We start from the raw sequence: 22,087 nt of genomic DNA on the forward strand, positions 1-22,087 counted from the left end.
TTTTGTTTCTTGTGCTCTTTACACGTCGACTTCGCATTTCTATTGGTTCATCATAGATGTTTTTACATAATAGTCCCTCAAAGTTTCAGATATATCCCTCAAAGTTTCAGATATTATAAAAACATTGCGGAGCTTTTGCTGACAAAAAATCAGAGCTTCAAACAATAAAATTTAAATTTAATCTTTTTTTAATTTCTTACTATATGTGCAAAAAAATAGTATGAAAATATTTTTTTATCTCTTTAAAGCCATAAAAATTAAAAAAAAAGGGTTGAGAGGACTGAAATATATATTTATAAAAGTCATTCTCTTATAATATACAAGATTTGTAATTTCAAATATTGGTGTAATGTTATAGTTGTAGAAAAGAAAGGCAATAAAGCACCGAATTAAAAAATTATAAATCTTAAATAAAATGAGTAAAATATAAATTAAAATTTGATAAATTTAGAAAATTGTATATATATTTTATTTTTACACCAAGCAACAGATTGATTTTATGTAATTGTAAATGCATTATATTTCGAAATGCATACACTTGAAAATATATTCGTATAAAGTTNCTTATACAGAGAGGGAAAAAATATTTTTTGTTTAAAAAACTATATAATTTTATCAAGTATCTACGCTATTGAAAGTATTTGAAATTAATTTTATAATTTTTTGACATCATTTACCTATCAAATGATTAGTTCAAAAATAAACGATTAAGAATAAAAATCTCATAAAAAATAATGATAAAATACTTGAATTTAAGCAAAGATACTTATCTCAGTGAAAAAAAAATTTATAAAAATTTTATCAGATTTAGATTGTTTTACACTGTTAAGTTTACAAATACATCACATCGACCATTAAAATTATCAATTTTGAAATATTTTGATCACTAACCAAATAATGTCGAAAAACTATAGAATTTAGTTTTCAAATATTTTCAAAAGTGTAGATAGAGCAGTACTATTATGATAGAGCAGTACTATTTATATATCTACATATTAAGTGTAAATTTTACATTTTAGCCTCTCCCATGTTCATATTTACTCACTTATTTTATTAATTTTTTTATACAAAAAATTTTAAAAATTTTAAATTTTTGGATGATGGAATATAAAATTTACATATTATTACGGTAAAACATAGCGAAAGTAATTGTTCGTACCTATTGTGAAAGCGACTCGCATTAGAATGTGATGAGTCTGGATCGTAGAAATTGATTCACGTGTTCTCGAGTTGTTCATTAAGGTCTTCTAACGCTCCAAATCCGTTGTAGATTGACCTATGAACAAATACGATCTGTAATCCACCGTTTAAAATCCTCTAAAAGCAATAGGTTAATGGATTCTCTCTCTAATAATATGACTTACAAATTACTCATGAATTTATGAATATTTTTTTTTCTTGTATTTTATCTATAAGAGAATAGCTGTATATTTATAAAAGGGATATCAAAATTTTAAGGGTGTGTTTGGTTCGAGTTATTCTGACAGGATTACATTACAAATGGTCCAAAATTACACCGAAAATATTACCAAATAGGGGTGGGTATCTCATATTATATCTTGCATACACGTAAATTATAAGTTTATTCCTCCGCCTCCCAAACCCTTTTAATATGTCATTTTTAAAATTTTAATTTAAAATTTTAAATTGTCAAATTTTAAATTTTAATTTATAATAGATAAGTGAAAGATTAGGCCGAATAAATCTCTAATTAAAATTTTCAATTTAAACATGTAGAATTATAAGTTTATTCCTCGGCCTCCCAAACCCTTTTAATATGCCATTTTTAAAATTTTAATTTAAAATTTTAAATTGTCAAATTTTAAAATTTAATTTATAATAGATAAGTGAAAGATTAGGCCGAATATATCTCTAATTAATTTTTTAATTTAAAAATAAAATTAAGTCTAGTCTAATTAGATAATATAATAATCGTCGGATCTAAGTCCGATTATGAATGTATTCGATTCGATTTAACTTAGTGCCAATATTTATTATAACAACATATCCAATTCGGTTTAACTGAGTACAATTATTATAACAACGTGTGCATATGGTATTTTTTATTTTGATATACATACCAGTCCCATGCAAAAGTGTTAAAAGATTATTATTTTTTTTTAAAAAAAATTTACCTCTATCTATTTTATCCCTTATTATTATATGCTCGCACAAATAATTTAAACACACACACCACTACAACAATAGATTATTAAAAAATATTCTCATCCTGAGAAACTTATGAGCCAATATGGTTTATATTCCTCAAAAACCTAGGGGCAAATACTATTCCGTGATTGAGTTCCAAATGCTTGATTTGTATCTTTTTCATATTTTAGTATCGTATGGATATATTAATTTAGTATTCTATATATAGATATTTTTTTTCGTCAGATTTTTTTTTTTGTTAAATCAGTGATAAAGTTAAAACTAAAAAATATTAAAGTGAATATTCGGTAAATTTAAATAGAGTATTTGAAATTTTTTATATATAATTTAATAATTTAATAAAATGTTAATAGAAAAGCTGGCGAAAAAAAAAAAATCATAAAATACTAAATTGATATACTTTAAACCACGTGATATTAAAGCGAGNATGTTTAACCAAAAAAAAAAAAAAATGTTCGAAATTACACGAAAAAGGAAAAAAAACGAAGGATAGGATAAAACACGTGGACCACGTTCTTACTTGGTTCCGTCTCCCTCATTTCCCTCGTCGTTTTCTCTTATTCCGACAACTCGTCCCCAATCCCCATTCTCTCTCTCTCTCTCGATCTCTCTCTCGATAGATCTCGATCTCAATCTCAATCTTAGCGCTTCTCATCGAGATCAATTACACTTCTCATACTATTATAAATCCCCAATTCGAAGAGGGATCGATCGATCGATCGAATTCGATCGCGAGGAGGAGACGCGGAGATGGAGGTACGGAACGCCACCGCCGGCGCCGCCGCGCCGGCGCCGGCGCCGGCGCCGAAGCAGCCGAAGCCTCCGACCAACCCCGTCGACGCCGCCTCCGTGTCCCAGAGGTTCGGGAATCGGGAATCGGGATCGGATCGATCGCGTCGCACCCCTTTTTTCTATTTTTTTCGAATTTCGCTTTATCGTGGGCTCAATTTTGATTCCGGATTCGAAATTGTTGCAGGCTCCAGAAGGAATTGATGTCTCTCATGGTGCGTTTTTGTTAAATCTCGCTCCCTTTCGATTGGATTTGACGAAGCTGGTTAAATTTAGGTTAGAAAACAATTCGAATGCCCTTTTAGAGGCGAATTAACGGAGAACCTAACTGATAAACCTTAGCAGAGTTGAATTAGGTACATTATATCTCGTAATTCATACCAGATGAATTTATCATATCGTTTCATTTGGTGATTTGGGAATCAATCGTGCAAAGTGGGTGGTAGCCCTTGTTATTGCTGGTTTAGCTGATTATTGATTGCGTTAGTTCCTTTTTATATAATCTGATAGTATAATGGTATTATTTAAAAATTTACATAATTAAAAAAGTGCTAGTATAGTAGGATCTGTTTGGGTACTAGAAAAGTTAGCCGTTGATAACTTGTGTGTTTATGAGAATTTTTTTTTGTGATTACAGCACAACACTTGGTTCTGAGCTGTTGTGAAACCTTAGTTTTCCTGACTTTTTAGGAGACCTATGAGGTAATTTGTAGCAGTACGAGAAAAGAATCATGCTATTCGTTCTGAAAAACAAGCCTTTCGAAATCAATTATTAACATGTGTCCCTTTGAGTAAACAAGAGATATGTTGAACAAGATATTGATGCATCTGAACATACCCATATACTTGTGCTTCCTTGGTGCTTTGGTTTCTCTATATATTATTAGAGTCTCTTGATTGGTTCAATCTAATTGAGAATTGCGTGTAGCGATTTATAGTTTGAGTAATGCTATACTTAACAAGCAAATTTCACAAGGCATGTGCCTGTATTTAATGGGTTAAAAGGTATCAATCACGAGGTGATTGTTGTAATTCACAAGGCAAAGAATAAATTCTAACCACCGAATTTTGTAAATTGTTGTACAAGTTATGTGTAAGAATAACATTTTCCTTTATAGTTTGATTTTACCGTTAGTTTTATGTTATTAATGTCTAAATATAAAAACAGCATAGCCTCCACTTTTCTCTTCTCTGTTATCAAGTTATATTCTGTAGTCTGTTCCCTAGTTTTAGTCATTCTCTTCGTTAGCAGATGAGTGAAGATGCAGGAGTATCAGCGTTTCCTGAAGGCGAGAACATTTTCTCTTGGGTTGGTACTATTGAAGGAAGCAAAGGAACTCCATATGAAGGTTTAACCTTCAAGCTATCGCTGCGTTTTCCTTTTGACTATCCGTTTAAGCCTCCAGTGGTCAAGTTTGAGACTCCATGCTTCCATCCAAATGTAGACCAATGTGGCAATATTTGCCTAGATATTCTTCAGGTACTCTTCAGCCTGCCTTGATATTACCATTAGTATATCAAAACTACAATAGTAAACTCCTGGCTACCAATAATATCATATTACCCTCCTGAAGTTGAAAATATGATATATTCCCTTGTAAATATCGGTAATCATTCTAAGTCCCTTTTTTAGTGGTAAGAGGCCATCTATGTCTGACCAAATGCTTCTAAAGTACCCCTTTAGCCCTTTGGAGACTTACTGTACATGATGAGGATCAAATCAAGCAAAGGGCAAATTGGAAATTCCAATATTGAACCATTGCTTAACATGCGTTAATTTAGTTTTTTTTAAATGGATTATGATGGTAAGGGCATTTACTTGGGAAGATCTATGTTAGAAACGGTGTGTCTGGTGTCTGTTATATTACAACCTATAGACTATAGAGGGTGTGTTAGATATTTAAATACTTTTTTTGGATACAGAGGAAATCACCCCGTGCTATTATATATGGACCTGATCTCCTTACCAATTAATTCATTTTGTGCTTCATCTTAGGACATGTGGTCTTCAGCGTACGATTGCAGAACAATTCTTCTGTCCATCCAGAGCTTGTTTGGTGGTAAGTCATTCGAAATTTTACTAAATGCAAAAATACTTCATATTTCTGGAAATTTTCATTCTGGATTCAAGTTCTTTAATAACAGAACCCAACAATGAAAGTCCTCTCAATAGCTATGCTGCAACATTATGGAGCAACCAAGAAGGTGTGCTAATTTTTGTCTTCTACTATTTTTGTAGTTTTCTTTGAGATAGACAGATAGTCACACATAGATCCCTGCAAAATGAGAATTTCCTTATACATCAGTATTACCCTTCATGTATACCCTTCTATTTACAGGAAGTCCCCCATTAGAGAAGTTTTTGCTAATATAAAACCAACTTTCTCACATGAATTGGATGACACCCCCACTTAAAAAAATGGTACTAAGGTAAGAAGCAACAGCATTTCGTGGGGTAGAGATTAAAATTCTGATTATATGGGGTTATTTATGTAGATAGATGATCTCGCAGGGGATCTAACCGTTATTCATTTGACGTGTATAACCTTTATCCTATGCACATGTTGTGTACGAGATTTTCTTTTTTTACTTTGTAATGCTCTTGTTTTTGTAGAATATAAGAAGATGGTTCACAAACAGTATACATTTGGCGGTGAAGTTTCAGAAAGCTGAAACTTTTGATTCTAAACAGACGGAGAACACCGTAAGTTACATCTGTGGATCAGGGTTGGTGTTTCCGCAAATAGGCTATAAACTTGTCCACCTTGCACCGCCAGTTTCATAATTCTCTTTGTAAAGTTTGAGAATACCTCCTCTTCGGGCGGTAACAATTAAAGATTTTACTTTCGTTGTTCTCCAAGATTTCACTTAGGAAAATTCTAGATATTATTTACCAATAGATCCCTTATACCTTATTTTCATGTATAAGAAACTACAGAACATTCGAGATGAAGTATACTACCGCACGCAATATTCGAAAAAGTATGCCTTATTAGATGGGGGTGAATGGAAGTTTTTTGGTCATTGGCTTTGTATATTTCATTCTTTTGCGCATGTTAACCTTAGAAATGGTAGTTTTGAGCCTTCTGGTAATTGGTTGTATTAATAAGTCTAATGTGCAACTCTTTGTAATGACAACTTCTTCTCTTTCGAACTTTATCTACCATGTCTGGTGTTGTGCTCTCTGTTTGGTTCAAGCTCTTGCAGAAGTGCTTTTACAGCATGATAGTCAATGAGAAGCCTTATGCTGCGTTTGGGTACTGAGACGAGCTCCCCAGTAAGATGGATCTTGTTTCTCCTTTTTTATAACTTGCTATGAGATTCGCATAGAATTTTTTCCAGTTGATAGCCTTCTCAGTAAAGAGGATCATACTTAATTTGCTTCGAGATTCGCATTTTATTGAAGTTTTGTGGTACAGTTTTGTTCCAAACATTAATTGCCTTTATATGCATTATTATATGTTCACTAGAAGTGTATTCTTATACCCTCCAGGAAAGGTTTTCACTGCGCCAGCAGGGGAACTATTAATCTTTAGATTTTATTCTAGGGTTCGAAAGTTTATTTCATTTTAATGTTAAAGCTCTTTTTTAGGTTGGAAAAAAAAAAAAATCAGCTCTTCACTTCTATTTAGTGTTAGTATGCCCAAAATTGTTTGCTACTAGAATGAGTTGGTTTAAACATTAGGAATCTAATTACAAAAAAAATTTATATTCTTAACAAAAATTAAAATAAAAAGTTAAAGGTCAACATGAAGACCAAGGCGAAATATCCCTAACGAAAACAAATTAGAAATTAGAGACCAGCATTAAGAGTGGAAAAAAGTTCAAGAAGTAATTATGCAATTAATAACTGAACAAAATGTGTTTAAGGGCTAATTTCAAAAAGAGAAATGCAATTGGTGCATTTTAAAGTGGCTTGTACATTTTACACATTTTATTACCTCTAAGGACTATTATTTTTCTACTCATCGCATCAATGTGTTTGAAACGAAAATTCCAATTTCCCTATATGCACCAAAGTAACTAATATACGGCTAAATTGCAATTTCCATCCCCAAACTAAGAAATCTATGGCATTTTGATCCTTAAATTTTAATTTTTATTATTTCTGATTTGAATTTTTTGATTGTAATAATAAAGTCATATATTGCAATCTAATTGATTGAATGATAGCATGCGGCAGACCGTGGCAGTAATATTTTCACATTATCAATTATAATATTATTATATATTATATATAATAATTATTATATCAGTGACATATTATTATTTAATCAATTAAATTATAAAACTCAATTACAATAATTTATAAAATTTACCAACCATTTTAGCACAAGTGGCAAAAGATTTGATGGTTGGTATGTAAGTTCTCAAGTTCGAAAACTAATTATTTTGTATTTTTAGTTAAATTTGTTTCTAAAAAAAATAAACTAGATAGCATAATATTTTTTTTTAAATTTAAAGTCAGAAATTAAAGTAAATTAAAATTTGGGGACTAAAATTTTACTTGCTTCCTAGTTTGAGGACCAATAGTTCAATTTAGCCGTTATTATTATACTCATTATTATATATATATATATAGTCCGGCTACTATACTATTGATAGTACCAAACCTTTGGTACTATTGAGTTTTCTACCATTAAATATACCCTTTGATCATTTCCATCCGTTAGATAATACTATTAAACCAACCACCCACTCAACCCNACCCTAGCCGGCCCTCTCCTCTCTCCTTCGTACCCCGCCTCCTCGCGGTTCCCCAAACCCTAACTCTAACCGTAGGAAGTAGGAGTAGGGATGGTGTCGGGGTCGGGGATATGCGCAGAGCGCGTGGTGGTGGACGCGCGGCACCACATGCTGGGGCGGCTGGCGTCGATCCTGGCGAAGGAGCTCCTGAACGGGCAGCGCGTGGTGGTGGTGCGGTGCGAGGAGATCTGCCTCTCGGGGGGTCTCGTGCGGCAGAAGATGAAGTACCTCCGCTTCCTCCGCAAGCGCATGAACACCAAGCCCTCCCACGGCCCCATCCACTTCCGCGCCCCCGCGAAGATCCTCTGGCGCACTATCCGAGGGTAACAACAACATCCAATCTCTCGTTCGTGGGTTATATGCTGCTTTATTTGTTTTTCGATCGTTTCCTTTACTTCCTGATATGTACTTGTTGGATTGAGATTGAGAGGAGAGAGAAATCAAAGCAAAAAAGATCATTTTTTAACAGTCGATCTCCCTCTTTCTCTTTCTCTCCTTTAGTGTTGACGAGATTATAGTGTTGGCGAGATTAGGGTTACTTGTTTGGAAACCTCGTTGGTTCGTGATTTGTGTATATCACTGCGGGTCGGCAACTCTGCATGGATTTCAAATGGACATTAGAGAAGAGAAATAACAATAAGATCGAAAAAGAAAATCTTTCTTTTTTTGTGTTTTGGATATTAATTTAGGGGAGAAAGGAAAAGAACATTATGGCTACATGATGCGTGCCTTGTTTGGAGACGCTCATTAGTTCGTGATTCGTATTTGTTCTACTGTTTTGCATGGATGTCTAATGCTTTGCATTGTTTGGAGGGAGAGAAATGTAGAGGAATAAGAGATTCTTGGGTAAAAAATTAAGTTTTTTTTTTCCAATGTTGGAATCAAATTTGAGGGGAAGAAGGAAGAGAAATAGTAGTTTTTTCCGCTTTCCAAAAATTGAGAGAAGTCCAGAAGAGTGAAATTAACTTTAACAAATGTTAGTTTTCTTTGATTTTGTGTTCTTTTCTTTACTATACATCCGAACATCACAAGAGAACCCAATTTGATATGACATGATCAAGGATTTAAGTGCCGTGGCACGGAATCGTGCCATAAACTTGCTGGCACGGTGTGTGCCGGGCCATACCGATGCGTGCTGGCCATAGAAAATACATGTGTGCCGACACATAATGATATGAAAAGTTTATTTTTTTTAGCAACAAAATTTCCTAGTTGCTTATTACGTATTTTTATCAAATCTTTTGAACTTTATTGAAAAAATTACTTAGTAATTTAAGGTAAAAAGGGGTTTGAACTGTGCCATCGGCATGGGGGCTATATCGTGCCGGTATCTTATTGGTACGATACGGTACGGATACAGCCCGTGCCGATGGTACCTTAAATCCTTGGACATGATTCTTATTGCTATTTAGTATCTTGTAGTGTGAAGTCTTAACATCACTAAAGATAAATAGTTCAAGTAAGCAAAGGAATTTGATACAATTGTATTTTATTCCAAATAACAGATTTTAGCCCCAGATTCGATAAAATTGGAATGATTGAATTTTAAAGCAATTTGATTTAAAGCAATTCAATTCTGTCTCAATTTGGTTCCAGACATAGTGTCATTCTGTTTTGCATTGATTCACAGTATGATACCTCACAAGACGAAGAGGGGAGAGGTGGCGCTGGCGAGGCTCAAGGCGTATGAGGGGGTTCCTCCGCCGTACGATAAGATGAAGCGAATGGTCATTCCTGATGCTCTCAAGTGAGATCTTTCTCCTGTTACCATTTCAGTGTTTATTTTTCATTTCTTTTATGAAGAGTTGTCTCTAGATAAGCAAAATCGATGATCTGGTTTGATGTTTTGGGAAATTTAGGGTTTTGAGGCTTCAGCCGGGGCACAAGTATTGCTTGCTTGGTCGGCTCTCCACGGAGGTTGGATGGAATCACTATGATACCATCAAGGTTAGATTACTCTGGGTCCCTTTTCCTTTACGTTTAAGCATTAGTTCTATGTTCTTACATTTTTTAGAGTTTTAAGCATTAATTCTATATTCTTACATTTTACAGTTTGAAGTGTTAGTTATATTTTCCTACATTTTTTGAAGTCTACAAACAGTTATGCGTTATTAAGCTTTGTCGGTTGATTGTGCTTTAGAATGTTGTATTGCTCTACATCAAGAATGTACTTCAACTTGTTTATGTATATTAACAGTCCACTTTCGAATTAAAATGGTCATATTGCTTGCAACTGGATTGGATTTACATAAATTTCAATCCCTTACCCCAACCACACAAGTGGTTTTCACTTTCAAGTAGTGAGTGCAATGGCAATCTCTAGAAGGAACTTAACAGAGCCAAAATTGGTGGCTTGATTTGTTTTTCCGCCAACAACTATTCATTCATACCGCACATCCTTTATTGTGAGTTTTGTGAAGTAGGAAGAAATGGAATGGGCTTGTGATGTAGGTCTTTGTTTTTCCACGACATCTCCATTTGAATAAGATCATACTATTCTGTATGTAATCTGAGCAGTTGAGGTCGAGAAGGAGGTAAAGAACTTAATTCCTACACTTGGTCTTCATAAGAATAAGAATTGTTGAGGAAAAGTTTTGTTATGCTATGGTGTTGTGAAATTACTTTCTGTACCACAACATAGCATACCAAAACTTTCAATCGTGTTTATGCAACTTAGCATAATGATTTGCTTTTGTGTCCTAGCGGCAAAACAGAGGTATTCTAATTCTGGTCTTATGCATGACCTTGTATGATCATATTTTAATTATTAGCTTAGGTTGATCAGGACAGAATGTCCTGCATCTTTATCCAATAGTATGATGTTTTGAATCATTGATCATTTATTATGGAAAAATGTTTCAACACACATTGTGTGTTATCTATGTGCAGGAACTAGAGAACAAGAGGAAAGAAAGAGCTCAGGTAGCGTACGAAAGGAGAAAGCAGCTCGCGAAGCTGCGGGTGAAGGCGGAGAAGACTGCTGAAGAGAAGCTCGGTTCCCAACTAGACATCCTTGCTCCCATCAAATATTAGTACTCTCTAGCTCGCACTTCTTAATCCAATGAGCTAAACTATTTTGAGTCCCTTGTTTTTCGAAGATGTGTGGAGTCAGTAGACTTCTATGCTGCTTAATGTCGGTAACTTATCAAATTGTGTTGAAGATTTTTGTGTTAGCTAAGTAGTTCTTTTCTTGATTGATATGTTGCTTTATGTTGGATATGGTTAAATTTGGTGAGAGATTGCAACTAAATTTATTTTTGCCACTTAAGCAAGTTTAGCTGGTCTTGTCGAATTAGCCCTACATCTGAGATTCTATACCTATCTTTGTTTGTTTTTCAGCATCCGATTTTTTTTTTTAAATCTTTTTGTTTTTCAGGTTGTTCAATTCCATTTATTAACTTGTAGGCTTAGTCTTTGGTGATTGAAATCTTGTGTTTGAATTAGCAGTCGCAATGTCGTTAGGCATGCAAAACTCCATTTTTATACACAACAATTGTATTTGCGTGGTCTACGCAATGCTTAGTATATGATAGTAAAACTCTCAGTAGCTTCACCTTCTTTACCCAGTTGATCGAGCTCTGTTTAATTTTCATTAGATGCAAAATTCTACCAATTCATGTGTCCTGTTTTGTTTATGTGAGTCGCATACTACATTAGACTAGTTGCTCTTTTTTCTTTTCTTTTCTTTTTTTTTTTTCTTTTTTGAAGCAAAAAATTGCTTGCAAGTTTGGTACCATTGCCTTTCAATTTCTAAGTATGCTACTATCATATAGTAGTTTCCACAAAATTAATAAGGTAAAATTGTATGAAACTTGCATGAATCATTGACCATTTGGATCTAGATATTCAATCTTTCATAATTTTAATTTTATTATATAATTTTTCAATTGTTTGTTTTAAGTAAGTTAATGGTACTTTGATTTTAAAATTTGAATGTGTTGTTTATTTTTATATGTTTAGCTTGTATTATTTATACAATTTTCATAATTGGAAGCTCATTAAAGCAGGTAATTAGCTAAAATTTTTTAGTCAGATGTGCCATTGATCAAGTCAAATCAAATAAATTAAAAAACTGGTAAGTAAAATCAAAATTTTGAAAGATTTGAGTAATCAAATCTAAATAGTTAGTTTAAATAATATTCATACACTTTTACCAATTATTAATAATAACGAGTCACTTTTTGACCATTTCTAGTACAAGCGGCAAAAAAATTTAATGGTTGTGATTTCAAGTTTGAACTTTAGTTATTTTACAGTTTTTAACTAAATTTTTTTTAAAAAAAATAAATAAAGTGGATAATATATGACCTTTCTCTTGAAAAAAATAAAATAAAAAAACACTACTGAGCCATTTCACTTGATATGCTTCCTTGGTTCATAAATGAGCAATCTAGAACTCATTCTACTAGCATTGGGATGCTAGATGTAACATTCAGCTGCATTTTTTTTTTTTTTTTTTGAGAGATTAGCTGCATTTTTTTTTGAAAAAAAGAAATTTATGTTTATGTGTGTGTTTGGGGGTGGGAGAAGCAACATTTTGGCAAAGCTACTGGGAGAGAGATAAAGCAAATATATTTTGCCTCCCTTTAACTCATCAGTTATCACTATAACACATACATTGCAGTGTTAAGCTTAAGCATCTTTTGATATTATTGTTATTTTCTAAAAATTTGTAAATAGAAGTTTTATATTAAATAGTGTAGAAAGAAATGATAGATTGGTTATAATTTTTACATCTAAGATATTTATTTGGCAACATAAAATAAAAATTTGATACTAATTTCTTTTCTTGGATTCTAAAATTCTATAAATAAGTTATCATCCATCACTTCACCGAAATGATTACATGTAAACTAATCATAACAACAAGAGAAAGGTTTTCTACTGATATATTAAATTATACATAATTAGTATTTAAAAATAGTAAAAAAAAAATGACAACGATACCAAACAAAATTTTAGTATATTTTTTTTCCCAGTACTTTAAAACATGTTGGTTTGGTAGACAAGGGAATCAAGAAAAGTTGAAGAGAGTTTATCATACAAAAGAAAAAAAAAATTGTGGGGCTACATATTTGGTTGACAGTATCTTAAGATAATGAGGAATAAATAGACTAATTAATGTGAATAAAAGAAAAGCAAAAATATCTTTCACTAAATTTGCTAAAAATATATCATATAAAAAATGTTTTTATACCATCAGTTAAAGCAGGCATACTAATTCTGATTTTTTTTTTTTCTTTTCTCTTATTTGATCTTTGGTCTTTGCTCTTTAACCTTACACCCTCTATAAGAAGCCAAGGGCTCGAGCTTTTTTTTTTTTTTGTTTTGAAAGATAGATAACATGTTATCTGCTTTATTTATTTTATTTAAAAATAAACTTAGCTAGAAATGTGAATCAATTAGGATTAGAACTTGGAATCTTGGATACCAATCACCAAGTCCTTTGCCACTTGCGTTAGGGACAGTTGGTTCGAGCCTCATTTATTTTTTTTTTTTTTTGAGAGATAGGTAGCACGCTACCCGCTTTGTTTATTTCATTTAGAAATAAACTTAGCTGGAAATGTGAATCAATTAGAATTCGAACTTGGGTCTCAGATACCAACCATGAAGCCCTTTCGAGCCTCATTTATTAAACACACTCGAGGGACCAAATTGTGACCTCTTAAGACAATAGCTCAGGTAATAAGATTACACTAATTGGCAGTTATTTATTTTTGATTATTGGGAAAATAATAGATTTATGATCCACTATGTCTTACATAGTTGGCTAAGAATTTAATAGTTGGTATCTGAAAGTTCCAAATTCGAATGTTAATTGTTTCATAATTTTAACTGAGCTTATTTATAAAAGTACTAAACTCTCAACAAAATTACTCTACTAGTGTTTACTGCCCCCATAGAAATGAGAGAATGTGCAGTTAGTAAAAGGTCATATCAATTAATACTCTGCAAGATTTTGAGATCCACATCTGCGGGACCCCCTCTAAAAATTTGCAGAGTTCAAGTTGTGGAATGTGTCTGGGCCATTGGGCCATCAGACACCACCACTCAGTCACAGTGGTGAATTTGTAGCTGTCTTCCACACACCCACACTCATTGGAAGTCTGTCTGCCATCAGCCACAGGGCAACTAGATCTTCTATTTCCACATCCCCACAAAAGAAAGGCCAGGCCTCAACTGGCCAGGTGAAGCTGATATGTCAATTTTATATAAGAGGTATACAAATGATGTCTAATTAATAGTTATTATATTATGTTTGGTAGGTTTTATGACACAATACCAGTGTTGGATTCCAACTTCAGTAAGCTAAAATTTAACTAACTGTCATATGTGTGGATTCACAGAGACAAGTTTTTGAGTCTCACACAATTTTCTTTTTTCTGTTTTTGAGATATTGATGTATAAGTAAACTCATATAGAATGAAACTTTGGACTGTGCGGACAATAACATTATTCGAAAAGATCTCGTTGTAATCTATTTACAAGATTGAGTTATCAACTATATTCTTAAATATTCCTTAATTTGCCCAATTGTGAGCCATTAATTATCATCATGATCATGACCATCATGCATCATCTATACAAAATAGCACACTGCTTTCCCATGATTGCTGCAGCAGCCCCAAAACCCTGCCTCTCTCTCTGGGCAAAAGTGAGGAGGAGAGGAGAGATTTTACTTCTAGATTCTACTTTGTTTTTGCCTTAACAAGCTCCTGTTTTACTGCAAAATGGCCCACAAAGGGACAAGAAGGAATTACACAGGGAAAACCCAGCACACAGGAAAGAGGATTCAGAGGCCCAGGCCTACTCTCAACAGAAAGCCTAATTATTACATAGCATTAAGGCTTTGACCATCTATGTAGCACTAAAATAAAAAGAAAGAAAAAGAAAAAAGTGATTTGAAAAGAAGCACAAATTAATGATATATAGAATATACTGCGCTATGAGTACCCTAATATTTCATTCTTAAATATCGCTGATATTTTGGACTGACGACGTACGCGCCTGCAGTGCAGATCAATACATCAATGGCAATAGAAACAAAACGTTAGTGAGAAACTCCCCAGCTGTCGAACTGCAATCTATATGAATCAACAATGCAACTTAAGTGCAATCCGGCAGCTGATATCGATTCTTCTATTGTGATATAGAGATCTTTATTGAAGTTTTACTTCATATAATTGTGGGTACCCATAGGACATATGTCCAAAGCATTTCCATGTAGTTAGTTGAGTACCTTCTTGGCTTAAGTCCAAATGCTCTAGGGAGTGGAACGTTGAATGCTTTGACATAGCCTCTCTCTCTCTCTCTCTCTCTCTCTCTCTCTCTCTCTCTCTATTCTAGTAGTGGGGGTATTATCAACTAGTGTAGCTCTCAGTCATTTTACAAGTGGGGATGAATTAATGGTCCCCTCAATGAGCATGCTATGACTCTCTCTCTCTCTCTCTCTCTCTCTCTCTCTCTATCATGTTCTCTCATATCTAATCCACCCTCCTATGAGGGAGCATATTCATTGAGTACAAAGGTCATTCATAGCATTGCTATTCACCACCACTACCCAACTAGCTAGGTTGATTGACTTTGTGGGCATTTTGATGCTTCCTTTCTCATTAGTTATGAATATATAACTTGGTTGCCCATGAACATGGCATATATACATTTGTGTGTTCAGTGCTTAACTAGTGTAGGCTTAGAGGATAGATTTTTGTACTATTCTTCTTTTAATTGTTCTTTCCTGAGCATTCCAGCTCATTCATGATCAATATCATGCATGTTGCTAGGAGAATGTTTTCATTTGACTCTCCATCTAGCTTATAGTGTCACAAAATAGTGAAATTGTTGTTTCTATTAAATGGCTCGAATCAACCCAAAAGCTTAAGTTGATAGATAAAAATTCTTTACAAATATATATTATCTCTGTAGCTAAAATCCTTCTTCTATCCAGTATATATGAGACTACGCAACAATTCTAACAATTTTTATCTATTTGGTCGTGTTATTTACAAATTATATATACTAGTTAAAATATAACACATATCCTATTACCATGCATATATATATATATGGTGTGGTTTGTGTGTGTTTGTATATATATATATATATATATATATATATATATATATATATATATATATATANATATATATATATATAGAAAGAGAGGGAGAGAAACTAGCTAGAATGCTCTTCGCAGTAAACTGAAGGAATAGTATTTGCTATATGCTTGGATTTTCTATTTGGTGATACTACTACTACTATTATGCATCTGAGGACAAAAAAAAAAAAGATAGTAAATATTATTAATTTATATATATGTATAAAGTTTGAGGAGTGATTTAACAGAATATTGCTATATATGGCTACAATTGCGAAAGCTATATAAAAGTTGAGATATAGATTTTTTTTCCCATTTATGCATTATCTTACTAAACTATTAACATAACATTACGATTGAACAGTATATTCTACGCAGAGCATAATTTAGGGTCCTACTTTGAATGTGGCCGAGTCTTTAAAGAGAAGCAAGAATAAAGTGAAGTGATGCATTGTAGATGGTGAAGGTTTTTGACCCTGCTACAGAAACACTTGTAAAGTAATGCAATGATCTTAGCAACATTTATATTTGATTCTCATCTTTTTGGAGATTCGATTGTTTTTTGTGGACACGCACAAAACAAATGTGGTTCTTATCATGCATCTTTTCAAATCATAGATTTTGTCCAACAACATCAAATTTATCACTTTCTTAATTAGCGGGCAGGAATTTTCGGCTTTCAGCACTCCAATTACTGTGGCTTCTTGTCTTGATTTCAGCTGTAGTTCTTTCTAGTAAAATATTTGACGTACGAAGATATATATGAAGAGTTTTTGTTGCAAATGTAAGGTAGCAATGAGATTCTAACCGTAGATGCTTTGAATGGGTGCTTCTGATTTTGTTTCGCAGAAAAGCTATTTAATGTTGTGCTCTTTCGACAACACTTGATCAAACAGAACTATACTCCACAGTGGAGACGAATCGGTTAGTAGTTGTTTGGTTTTGCTTCTCAAGCAACTCGATCTTCTTGTTCTTGTCCTTTTTCTTCAAAAACAGAAGGTAAAAACGTATAGAACTTACTGAGCTATGGACCATTTTGAGTCATCTGTCCAATCTTTCAAAATTTCGATTTTGCTATCCAACCTTTCAATTTGTTTGACTTGATTCTGTTAATGACATTTTAACTTCAAAATTTGGATGCATCATTTATTTTTACATGTTAAATTAGTATATTACATACAATTTTCACAATTGTAAATTTATTGAAGTAAGCAATTAGTTTAACTTTTAAAATTAAAATGCTGTTGGCTGAATCAAATCAAATAAATTGAAAGGTCGACTAGTAAAATCAAAATTTTTAAAAATTGAATATAATGAACTCAAAATGGTTCATAGCTCAGATAAATTTTGAACATTTTTATCCCCACCCCAAAAAAAAAGCATTTAACAAATGAAAACTCTGAAAATTATCTTTTGCTTCAGTTAATGGAAAGGCCAAGTAGAATTTCCATCCCAAAAGTAAAAACTTTAATTCATATTAAATTTCTTAACTCTTATTGCCTTATACTATATGGGTTGTTGAGAGAATTTATCTAAAAAAATTACGAGTATCTTTTACGAACAACTCTACTCCAAAAGAGCTTTTCCAAAAAAGGGGCTAGCCCTTGTATAGCTTAACCGAAAAGCACTCTTTGTTAATTTGACCTTTCCATGCTATATATAAATATAAATGAGATCAAAACCATATAATTAATTGTAGTAACTAAAAGGCACGCAATGAAGGCCCACAAATGGGAGAATGTGGACAAAAACCGCATCTTAGTATATCGTTCTTGGGCACATGCAACGCAATTGGCACAGGACATCTAGGAGTGCTAGGGTTTGAGGTATATATATATAGCTAATGAGACAAAAACAGGAATGAGGGTAATTAGTTAAAACTAAGGTTGATGAGAATTAATTAAGAAGCTAAAATTTGTCATATAGTGTGCTATACTAGATTTGCTTTTGTGGAACATGCATCGACCGTTTTTCTTAACATGCCTTTGCCTCCCCATTGGGGATATTAATGGATATGGATATCCGAAATTTTATCCGAACCCGAATCCGAATGAAACGGATATATCCGATGGATATGGATATGGATATGGATTTGGATATGGATATAAAAAATAAAAACGCGACGGATATGGATTCGGATATGGATTTTGATTGTACCCGACCCGAACCCGAACCCGAACCCGAATTTATTTAGTATTATATATAATATATATATATAAATTTGATGTTATATTTGAATTTGTATTTTAAAAATTTAAATTTAATATAATATATTTTGAAATATTGAAAAAAGAAATAATTGTTTCGGGTTCAAATTTTCGGGTTCGGGTTCGGGTTCGGGTTTCGGATTTTTGGTCGGGTTGGGGTTTGGATATGGATTTTTAAAATCCGTTGTGTTCGGGTTCAGGTTCGGGTTTGGGTCTCGGGTTTGGAGTCAGGTTCGGGTTCGGGTTCGGATTTTAAAAATCCGCCTCGAATTCGACCCATTGACATCTCTACTCCCCACTTACCAGATCGTCACCCATTCCAGAGTTACTATAGTTCTAGCACCATTAATCCTCTTAACTTTTTGAGACTAGCCACAACTCAAAATATTATAACCGTATTAAGAGGTTTAGTCATATTATTTTTTATATATATTCCAAATCTGGATGTATCAGATTCTTTTTCCCTTTAAATCATGGCGTCTTTGTTAGATTTAAGTACACTCACAGTTATCAGGTGATATAAGACTTGTCTCGTTAGCCTTATCCGACTTTATGGGGATTACTTGCTGTATAATTCTGGTTTAGCCAGACTTATCTCACATTTTCAGCTGGTAATTGACTCTGATATTAACTGTAATGTCCTAAGATTTGGAATAGTCCTATATATGAAAAATAATATGGTTAAATTTCTTAACGTGGCTACAACATTTTGGGCAGTGGGTAGGCCCAAGAGATTAGAAGAGTTAAGTATGTTTGAGTTAGAGTAGTTTTAGGATGTGTGACCCTTTGAAAAGCGGGGTGTCGCAGTATTGATCTTAATGAATGGCATGGTATTAGAGTCAATCATAATTAGCTCCAGCCATCCAAAGGTTGTGGATTTTATCCTCAGCTTCAACATCCATTTAATGAGTTAAATTTTCATCTCTTATCTGTCAATTCTAGGTGCTTATTAGATCATATATGTAACTATTATATAATCTGTTACTTTTGTTGTGTAGACCTTGGAAATTCAAATTTGGACCTTTTGATTTATGAGTAAGTATTTATTTAGAGGTCATCTCGTTTAACATATTACTTTAGAACTTCAGCGTAAGTTGATGTTTGCGTAGAGCAGCTCGAAAAAGTCCCAATAATTTCTTCATAATTATTTTTTTTGGATTTCCTGGGTCTTACCAATAGAGTTGCTATTTGAGTAGAGCTGTTATGAGAAAATACTAACAAAAATTTGTACCACATACTCCTGAGAGTTATTAACAATTAAATACTATATATATTCGACTTTCAAATTATATTTTAAGATAAGATAAATTGATTCGTAGGTACTAAATTTGACTATCAAGATTTTTCAAGAAGCAAAAATTAAAATTTTTTTTTCTTACACCGAATAAGTTATCCTTCCAAACAGGACCTAAACATTTTAAGCTTTGTTTGCAAACTATGCCCATTGTCGCAGAACTTAGGGTCAAGTAGGTAGCTAAAAACACCTTCAGTAGCTTCCTGATGATGCCAAATGGAGAATCTTCAGGTTAGATCTTCTTTTTGGAGATCAGATGCTTATTTCAGCTTCTCCCTCAAAAAAGAATCTCTAGATTTATTTCCGCCTACATTTTCAGTAAAAAGTCATTTTTGAGTCCCAAATCGAACGGGTACTAAATAGAAAACTCGTTAAAACTTTTTAAATAGTTTTATTCTAACAGCATTTTCGTCGAACCGTAAAAGTTAGACCGAAAAAATTAAAAAGGGGCCAAAAGTTTTTAGATTTCACGCTCAACTTTTTTAAAGGAGAGTAAATATGAACAACACATTGGGGGGTGGGATACAATGAGTCTCTCCACACCTTGGTGCTAGGGTTTTGAAAAAGTTTGGGGATCAGATTCCTATCAATCCATCTCACTCAAGGAAAAGCACCACAATTCTATCAAACCATAACCAAATGAGAATATAAGGTTTTCCTTTTTTTATGATTGTCTCTTATATATTATTATTATTATTATTATTATTATTATTATTATTTTGCTAGTTTTGTTCACTCCATCAACTTTGGTTGGGTCCAAAATCTATGAAAATATCCATATGTGTGGAGTGGCCTTTTGGTGGAGGGACCGGCCTGGCGGCGGGCCCGCGGCGGCTTGGGCCCGCCAGAGAAATTATTGGTTAGATTTGGTCCACCGCCGGGTCGGCCTGAGCCCGCCAATAATTGATCTACAAAAGTAGTTTTCGTAATCTGAACGGCTCAGATGCGGAGGATGTTTGGTTCGACGGTAGAGTGTATTGTACATCTAAACTTCGTCTGTAGCTTGAAACTTCTACTTCGGGGTTTCTGCATCTGATTTCATTTTTCGCTTGCAATATAAGCTTCGGTATACCTGCCGGTCGAATGCTCCATTGAAGGATAATCGCTGTTTGCAAATAAAAGATAGGATAAAAGACCAGATCAACCGAGTCGTCCAGAATTGATATGGTGGGCTCTGAGCATAAAAATATAATGAGGAACAGATCAACTGGGTGGTGATTCAAATTTGGCGTGGTGCTCAGGGCTCCTACAAAATATATATTTATATATTTTTTAAGAGACAGGCTCGCACCAGACCTGAAAGGACAAGGAGGCATAAAAGGCAAAAAGGAAAGGTAGAGCTGCAAGAAGAAGTGCGTGTCAAGGGAGAACTCCATTCACAAAAGGCACCACAATAATTCCAACATTAAAAGCAAAATATCATTGTTAATATTACTATTACTATTAATTATTATTCCAAGCCATTGTAGTTGTACATATATCTTTGAGGAGACTTAATAATGCTGACAGAGAAAGAAGTAGAGAGAGAGAGATAATTGACGGCAAAATTTTGGGGAAAAAAAGAACTTCAGTGGGAAGCTCCCAACGACGTCTTATTGAAAATTCCTGCCTGATTTACTATCATATATCAATTTTGTCTCTACTCAAATAAAATAATCTTTCTACCTATGTTTTTTTTTTTTTTTTTGAATTTGAATTTGGTATTAAAAGCCACACGGCGTACATTTGGATCGAGATAACAATTAACACGTGGCAGTGGATCGAGAGCTCTCCTACCTACTCAAAAGTTTTTTTTTTTTTTTTCTTTTATCCTAAAGCTTGAATTAGGAATGTTGTCTCATTCTTCCTTATTGGATCCTTTGAATTAGTACTGCGATTTGGATAAAGTACTTCTAAATCAGAACGGATCTTTAAACTTCGAACGCAGAGTAAATTATATGATTTACCAAACTGTCTTAAAGAGAACTCATTGAGGAGCTCCGCAACGAAGTCGCCCTCGGAGTGATGGCCATGATGTGTGTGCGCGCCTTAAGCGTGTCCTCTCCTCTAGGAATCTTGTGGGGGACCATTTTCTGAAGTGGAAAAAGTTTGGGGTTCTCTAAGTTTCATATTTTGGGCCATTTTTCGCATGTATACTAATCAAAATATTATGTCTTAACACATATTAATTTTATTGGTGATCCTTAATTAGACATAAGTCACCTTTTTTTTTTTTATTTTTTTTTTTTGCGAAGAAATAGACCAAAGTCGCGTGGTAGTGGAAAGAGAGAAAAAGAGAGAATTAAATAAGAGGAGTTTGGAAAGATTCGAACTTAAGAATTTTTACTCGCGTGGGTCCCATCTCACAACCTTTTCTTTAAAAAGGAATAATTATTTTAAATAAAAGCTTAAAAGGTAGAGCTATAAGGAAAGGATGTGTATGTTTACCTAATTTTAAAAGTGATCTTGGACATAAAATGTTTGCGCTTGACTTGTCTCTGTTACGCTAAAAACAAAAATCACGTAAGTGGTTGTTATTTAGATTATTGTTTTAAAGGTCGTAGGCTTAATTCCTCAACTGAGTTTTTCAAAAAAAAAAAAAAGAAAAGAAAAACTCCAACCTCACACTTCTAAATTGGATTATAAAATTAGTATAAATTTAGAAATAATTATGGGGTGTAGGGGGTTGGGGACAAGATCAAAAGAAAGAAAAAAAATCTTTGGTAAACATTGTTGTCTTATGTACCATGCATTCACTACGACAAAAATCCAAGAAGAGAAAAGTACTAGAAGCAAAAATATACA

The 22,087-nt window shown here is 33.4% G+C and overlaps 2 protein-coding genes across 7 annotated transcripts; both read left to right on the forward strand.

Annotated features, from left to right (window-relative positions):
• On the forward strand, positions 2,695-6,216 carry LOC109719852 (probable ubiquitin-conjugating enzyme E2 C). 6 transcript variants are annotated; one of them, XR_002218803.1, is made up of 7 exons: positions 2,695-3,029; positions 3,146-3,173; positions 4,211-4,438; positions 4,955-5,018; positions 5,104-5,163; positions 5,298-5,388; positions 5,573-6,216. XR_002218803.1 is itself a non-coding variant. In XM_020246694.1 (6 exons), exons 1-6 carry the CDS (start codon positions 2,920-2,922, stop codon positions 5,330-5,332), a joined length of 525 nt encoding a protein of 174 aa, XP_020102283.1. In that variant the 5' UTR covers positions 2,695-2,919; the 3' UTR covers positions 5,333-6,216. The 6 variants fall into 6 exon arrangements, 5 of the variants coding, with proteins under 5 accessions (XP_020102283.1, XP_020102284.1, XP_020102282.1 ...); XM_020246694.1 differs by having other exon boundaries at positions 5,298-6,216; XM_020246693.1 differs by lacking the exon at positions 5,298-5,388 and having other exon boundaries at positions 2,697-3,029.
• LOC109719853 (60S ribosomal protein L13a-1) lies at positions 7,673-11,005 on the forward strand. Its single transcript, XM_020246698.1, has 4 exons — positions 7,673-8,027; positions 9,335-9,451; positions 9,564-9,651; positions 10,594-11,005. The coding sequence occupies exons 1-4, from the start codon at positions 7,756-7,758 to the stop codon at positions 10,735-10,737; spliced, it is 621 nt and encodes a 206-aa protein (XP_020102287.1). The 5' UTR covers positions 7,673-7,755; the 3' UTR covers positions 10,738-11,005.

The sequence above is a fragment of the Ananas comosus genome, linkage group 13 (assembly GCF_001540865.1).
Source record: "Ananas comosus cultivar F153 linkage group 13, ASM154086v1, whole genome shotgun sequence".
Taxonomy (NCBI): Eukaryota; Viridiplantae; Streptophyta; class Magnoliopsida; order Poales; family Bromeliaceae; genus Ananas; species Ananas comosus.

Bases quoted from the DNA above. Each gene is read 5' to 3' on its own strand.
- LOC109719852 (XM_020246693.1), top strand. From the start codon at position 2,920: ATGGAGGTACGGAACGCCACCGCCGGCGCCGCCGCGCCGGCGCCGGCG. The intron at 4,439-4,954 runs GTACTCTTCAGC...GCTTCATCTTAG, and splicing joins TTTGCCTAGATATTCTTCAG to GACATGTGGTCTTCAGCGTA. The intron at 5,019-5,103 runs GTAAGTCATTCG...CTTTAATAACAG, and splicing joins CATCCAGAGCTTGTTTGGTG to AACCCAACAATGAAAGTCCT.
- LOC109719853 (XM_020246698.1), top strand. From the start codon at position 7,756: ATGGTGTCGGGGTCGGGGATATGCGCAGAGCGCGTGGTGGTGGACGCG. The intron at 9,452-9,563 runs GTGAGATCTTTC...TGGGAAATTTAG, and splicing joins GTCATTCCTGATGCTCTCAA to GGTTTTGAGGCTTCAGCCGG. The intron at 9,652-10,593 runs GTTAGATTACTC...ATCTATGTGCAG, and splicing joins ATCACTATGATACCATCAAG to GAACTAGAGAACAAGAGGAA.